Here is a 7,187-nt window from a genome sequence, read left to right on the forward strand (position 1 = left end):
CATTTTTTTGATAAAAATCCACTCAACCTTATCATATGCTTTTGAAAAATTAATTTTAAATCATGTAATTCCTAGATATTCGTATGTTTTTCTAAGAATGTATTGATTTATTAAATATTCAATCAAAACATTATTCGTTAATAACCGATCTTATACAAAAGCCCTTTGCTTATCCGAGATAATTGAATTCAAACAAGATTTCAACCAAATATTCAGGACTTTTGATAAAATTTGCATGAGGACATTGCATAATGAGATGGTTATTAACCTAGTCATTTATTACAGTTTTTTACTTTTACTTGATGCCATAAAACTTAGCATTGTCAGAATTTCTTCTAAAACCTTGTTGCTTGTATTCATCTCTTGGTGATAAGATTTGCGTCCAATCATCCACATCGGTTCTATTTGAAAGTCTTTGGTTCCTTTAGTTTCGAGGATCACTACGGCTGACCTAGAACCAGAAGTTAACTACACCACCTCACAAAAAATTTATAGTTGTGAGCACAATCCGGCCTAGCAAAATAGAGCTATTAAATAAAACCATAACCCACCCATATCATAAAACCATCTTAAACAAAAATAGGGACTTATTATAGAGAAGAATGTGAAGTACTTACTACTTTTGGCACTCAATTGATTTATTTTTCAAATATATATCAAAGTTAAACACAAAACTAGTCAAATCACAAAGTCTAATGAAATCAATAAAAAACCTGGTATTGGTGAGTAATCTACTAAAAATCAATATATTCTTGTAAGCTATGTTAATCAAAATATTGAAGATCCAAAATTTTAATTTTATGTAATATGTTCAATTGAAAATTACATTGGTCTAAGATAAATTATATGTAACCATTTTGCAAGACATACTCATCACATGTATTTCATAATTATCAAAAGTGTACTATGCCTTTGTGTTAATTTTTAATAATAACATATATTTCAACATTATTTTCCACTATAGAATCTATTTTTCCGAAGTTTACATATGGTATTGAGAAGAAAATAAATAAGTTATTTATGAAAGGATTAATGTGGATAAAGGTTATATGATTATTGTTTTTCTGATAACAAAATATTCCATAATAGAGAAATGGTGTACAATAATATTGTACTCTTGTACAGGGTCATACCTTTGAAGTACTTGAATCATATTCTTCTTTGTTTATCAAATTTATAATTGCATTTCATGGGTAAAAAATACATGACATGACACAATTTAGCACATCTTATTGATGAAAATGAACACTAAATGTAAACATATATTTTACAGAAAGATGAAAACGTTTTCTTCTTCTTCTTGCTCTCAAGGGTCTCCGATTACTCACCAAATAATCTTTCTTAAACATTTCCCATCAAAGCATCTTTCTAAGAATCTTTGGGAGCGAATTAATTACAAAACTTGTATGTAGTTTTTTAAGCATGTGCTTGATGGCTATTATATACAACCATCAAAAATGTGTTATGTTTTGGTAACTTTGGTTTGACATGAAATTTTGTAACAGTTATGGCACATAGTAAAAGTGCCTACTCCTATCCTGATATACAAGACAAGAAATATTAGGAGACACTTATTTTAGTTAAATACAAATATATCAATAAGAATATATATAATACTCCGTAATAGAACTTTACAAACCCTTCACGCAAAAAACGGAAAACTGGACAAACGGTGTCTTCACTTCTGTCATGTTGTGATTTAAAGAAAATGTTATTCAACTTAATATGATTGGTAGTTGATGCATTTAATGCATGTAATGCTTTTATATATGTCATATTCACCAATTGACATGATGCCATAAAACTTAGCATTATCATAATTTGTTCTAAAATCTTATGGGTTGTATTAATCTCTTGGTGATAAGAACTGCGTCCAATCATCCAGAGCAGGTCTATTTGAAAATCTTTTATTCCTTTGGTTTCGAGGATCACGACGACTGACCTATAACTAGAAGGTGCAGAACATCACAACAAAATTCATAGTAGTCAGCCCAAGGCAAAAAAAGGAAAAGTGGACAAATGGTATCTTCACTTCTGCCATGTTGTGATTTAAAGAAAATGTCATTTAGTTTTTAATTAACATGATTGGTAGTTGATGCATTTAATGCATGTAATGCTTTTCTGTATGTCATCTTCACCAATTGACATGATGCCATAAAACTTAGCATTGTCATAATTTGTTCTAAAATCTTCTTGGTTGTATTGATCTCTTGGTGATAAGAACTGGTTCCAATCATCCACAGCAGGTCTATTTGAAAATCTTTTATTCCTCTGGTTTGGAGGTTCACGACGGCTGACCTATGACCAGAAGGTGTAGCACATCACAACAAAATTCATAGTAGTTAGCACAATTAGGCCTAGCAAAATAGAGCCATAAAATAAAACATCACCCAATTTTAATTTTTCACATTCTTATTATACCTAATAATGTGAAGTACTTAGTTGGCACTCAATTGATTTATTTTTCAATATATATCAAAGTTAAACACAAAAGGAGTCAAATCACAAACTCCAATTAAATCAATAAAAACCAGTTATTTGGTGAGTAATGTAGCACTAATACCAACACACACACACACTCTGTTTTGTTGCTTAGAAGAATGTTTTTCTCACGTTAAGTTCTTCAATAATAGTTACAAAGCATAATTATAGAAATCCTATCAACTACTGCTACAAAATAGGAACAAACTCCTATCTTGAATGCACTTCCTTATTTTTCTCTACCACCTCTAATAACTATCCTGACTAAATCAAATCAACTATATTATAGCTACATAACAACTATAATTATTTCTAAATAATGTTTAGATTAAAAACAATTATCTAACACATTCCCCCTAATCTAAACATTCACATGACTACGTCTTCACCTTATTTTCTTTTGCTGCAATGTCACAAAATTCAATCTGCTCTCGCATGATCTCGAACTTGACACGTCCGAGTGCCTTCGTTAGAATGTCTGTCTTTTGCTTCTATGTGCCAACATACTGACCAACTAGCTCCCCACGCTCGATGCACTCCCGGATAAAATGAAACCTCACGTCTACATGCTTACTCCTCCCATGCAGAATGGGATTTTTCTTCAACTCTATTGCAGACTTATTATCAATGTATAATATGACTGACCCAACCTATTTTCTCGATACCTCCCTTAATAGACCTCGCAACCAAATGCTCTGACATGCTACCAGCGTAGCCACCATGTATTCAGCTTCGCACGATGATAATATAATCACCCTTTGTTTTTGTGATGTCCATGATATCAATTTCCCATTTAGATAGAAGCACATTCCTCCCATGCTTCTCCTGTCAACCACATCCCCAGCCAGGTCACTGTCTGTATAACCAAATAGTGCATTTCTGTAGCTATCACGTATATATCTCAGGCCATAGCTTAACGTTCCTTTTATATACCTCAGTATTTGCTTCACCGCTTGTTTATGTTTGACTGTTGGCTGCTCCATAAATCTGCTAACGACACCCACAGCATAAGTTATATCAGGACGAATATGGGTTAAATACCTTAAACTCCCCACAATGCATCGATAAATAGTAGCATTCACCAGTTCTCCACCTTCATCCTTGTCCAGCTGAAGTTTCTGATCCATGGAACATCTTGTAAAATTACAACTCACCATCCAAGCTTTCTGAAGGATTCGTTTTGCATATGCAGCCTGCTTCAACGTAATACCTAAGCAACTCTGACTGATTTCAATTCCCAAGTAATACGATAATAAACCCAAGTCACTCATTTCAAACTGTTGATTCATTTCCCTCTTGAACTCATCAACCTCTGTTAGGTTAGCACCTGTTATTATCAGATCATCCACATACACGCCTACTATTAGTACACTCTCCTTTTTATACCTCGTGTATACAGCCTGTTCGTGTTGGCACTTTACAAACCCCAATTTTGTTAAGCAATTGTCCAGCCTTGCATTCCATGCCCTTGGGGCCTGTCGTAGCCTGTACAATGCCTTCAACAGTCAATATACTTTGGATTCCAGTCCTTTTTTAACAAACCCTTCCGGCTGAGTAACGTACACTTCTCCAAGTAATTCTCCGTTTAAAAATGCTAACTTTATGTCAAGGTGGTGCACCTGCCATCCTTCTTTTGCTGCCAGTGCTAGTAACAGCCTTATGGTGTCCAACCTTGCTACAGGAGCGAAGACTTTGTTATAATCTATTCCTTTTCTCTGCACATATCCCTTAGCCACAAGTCTGGTTTTATGCTTTACTACATTTCCTACTGTTTCTTTCTTCAGTTTATAGACCCATTTTAGCCCCACAGGTTTATGCCGAGCTGGTAAATCGGTAAGCTCCCAGGTGTTGTTCTTTTCAATCATTTCAACTTCAGTTTTCATGGCCTCCACCCACTCCTGCTCACTCACTGCTTCACTGTAATATGTGGGCTATTCTACCTTTCGTAACATGTGCTCATCAATCATTTCTATCATCTCAGTTTCGTTGTATATTTCTTGTAATGGCCTGTATCGTCGCGGTTCACTGCTCTCAGCACTCGATATATCCGTGTTTTCTGTGAACTCACCCTCTGTTGTGTCACGAGGCATTTGAACAGGTGTCCTCTCCTCCTTTTCTGCTGTGTCGCGATGTTCAACCACTGGTGTTTCTTCAACCTCCAGTATTTATCCTTGAATTAAAATTTCAGTGGTTTCAGCTTTTTCCCATGACCAAAACTCGTCCTCAAAGAATACTACATCCCTGCTTATATGCATTGATCCTGTCATGGGATCATAAAGCCTATTTCCCTTAGTCCCTGACTCTCTTCCAAGGTAAATCATCTTTAGACTTCGATCGTCTAATTTCTTGACGTTCGCAGTTGGTATTTTCATGTACACGCAGCAACCAAACACTCTTAAATGACTTAAATCCGGCATCCTTCCACTCCATGCCTCATATGGCATTTTTCCCTCCAGCACTCAAGTTGGAAGTCTGTTTAGTACATAAATTGAGTGCCTTACAGCCTCACCCAACATCCACGGCGGTAGCTGTGATTCCTTGATGAAACTTCTGACCATGGCTGCTACTGTTCTATTCCTCCTTTCAACCACCCCATTTTGCTGGGCGGTGTATGGGGCGGTATATTGGTGTTCAATCCCTGAGTCCTCACAAAATGAGTTACACTCTTTTGAGCAAAACTCTCCTCCTCGATCCGTTCTTAACATTTTGATTTTCAACTCACTTCTATTTTCAACCAACGACTTGAATTTCTTAAACGCATCAAATGCACTACTCTTCTCCTTTAACTAATACACCCACATCTTTCTACTAAAGTCATCTACAAGTAATAGAAAATAACGGTTACCTCCTGGTGTGGTAGGCGTGATGGGTCCGCACAGGTCTGCATACACCAGATGGGAATAGTCTCCTGGGTTGCTTTGACATCAGACAGCCCTCACATCTCCTAGTTGGTTGAACGAGCTTTGGAATCCCTCTAGCCATCTTCTCCCTTGACATTAATTCAAGGGCCTGAAAGTTCACGTGGCTAAGGCGATTATGCCACAGCCATGTCTCCTGCTCTGTTTTTGCCATCAAACATATAGGGCCATTGTCTTTAAGGCTAATTTTGTACAAGCGATTCTCAGACTTTTTCACCTTCATTAATTTTCTCCCACTTTATTCATAGACCCACAGGTACTCTCCATCCATCACAATTTTATTTCCATCCTCGGACAATTGTCCCAAGCTTATTATGTTGTTGCAAATGTCGGGTATGAATTAAACGTCTATGAACACTCTGTCTTCCCCGTTCTTACACTTGAATGAGATATCTCCCTTCCCTCTTATGTACACCACAGACCCATCACCAAATTTAACCTGTCCTATCACGCTTTTGTCCAAAGTTTTGAATTTCCCTTCTTCGCCAGTCATGTGGTTGCTGGCTCCATTGTCCAGGTACCACACTTGTGATCGTCTTTGTGACTCGCCCTTTGCTCGCAGCTTTGGGAACACGTTTCCCTCCTTTACCAACATGCTAACTTTCTCTTTATTCTCGATTTCGGCCACCAACAAGGCCGGCTCATCTCCTTGTATTTATGACAGGTTTACCTCCTTACCCATCTCTCTGTCACGACGGGGTTTCCTGCACTCTGCAGCGAAATGCCCAAGTCCCTGGCAATTGAAGCAACGTACTTTGCTCCTGTCACGTATCCCACGAGCTGGTTCCTTGCCCTTGTACTCATTCCCTCCTTTGTTGTTTCATTTCATCCATTATTCACGAGTCAACAGTAATTTACCCTCTTGGTTTTCCCTTCGCTTACATTCCTCTTTAGTCAACATAAGTTGTCCTTGGCCTGCCCCTGTGTCTATTTGGCCTCGAACATGTTCCTCATGGGCCTTTAACGAGCCCACCACCTCTTCTACTGACATCTCTTCTAATTTTCCAAATTGCTCGATCACTGATGCAATATGGAGAAATCGTGAAGGAACAGCTCTTAGAAGCTTCTTAACCACATAACTTTCTTCCATCATCTCACCTAGTGCCCTTATGTTTGTTACCAGACCGTGTAATTTCAAATAGAAATCATCTGGCGACTCACTTTCCTTCATGCTCAGGGCTTCGAATTCACCGTTCAGTGTCTGAGACTTTGCTGCCTTTACTTTGTCAGCTCCCAAGCTCATTATTTTGATGGCGTTCCAAGCACCTTTTGACGTTTTCTTCTCAGCCAAAGCGAGTAAAATCTCCTCTGGAATGCCTTGGTATATGACAGCCAAAACCTTTTTGTCCATTTTATCATCGACCACAGCCTTCTCTCCCTTTTGTTCGATCGCCTCCCACACCCCGTATGCTTGCATGAATACTCTCATTTTGAGAGACCACGCAGCATAGTTAGTCTTTGTAAGCATTGGATAACTCACACCAAACGAAGTCTCCTTGGGTTTGTTTGTTTCCATGGCGAATTGCTGAGCATGTCTTCTAGCTGATTGCTGAGGCTCTGATACCAGATGTAGCACTAATGTCAACACACACACTCTGTTTTGTTGCTTTGAAGAATGTTTTTCTCATGTTAAGTTCTTCAATAACAGTTACAAAGCATAATTATAAAAATCCTATCAACTACTGCTACAAAATATGAACAAACTCCTATCTTGAATGCACTTCTTTATTTTTCTCTACCACCTCTAATAACTATCCTGACTAAATCAAATCAACTATATTATAGCTA

General features: G+C 37.5%; 1 protein-coding gene across 1 annotated transcript; it reads right to left on the minus strand.

The window, feature by feature from the left end:
- Positions 1-6,231: 6,231 nt before the first annotated feature.
- LOC141666208 (uncharacterized) lies at positions 6,232-6,915 on the minus strand. Its single transcript, XM_074472202.1, has one exon. The coding sequence runs from the start codon at positions 6,913-6,915 to the stop codon at positions 6,232-6,234; it is 684 nt and encodes a 227-aa protein (XP_074328303.1).
- Positions 6,916-7,187: the final 272 nt, after the last annotated feature.

The sequence above is a fragment of the Apium graveolens genome, chromosome 6 (genome assembly GCF_009905375.1).
Source record: "Apium graveolens cultivar Ventura chromosome 6, ASM990537v1, whole genome shotgun sequence".
NCBI classification, from domain to species: domain Eukaryota; kingdom Viridiplantae; phylum Streptophyta; class Magnoliopsida; order Apiales; family Apiaceae; genus Apium; species Apium graveolens.

Excerpts from the sequence above, each read along its gene's own strand:
- LOC141666208 (XM_074472202.1), bottom strand. The coding sequence starts at position 6,915 with ATGGAAACAAACAAACCCAAGGAGACTTCGTTTGGTGTGAGTTATCCA.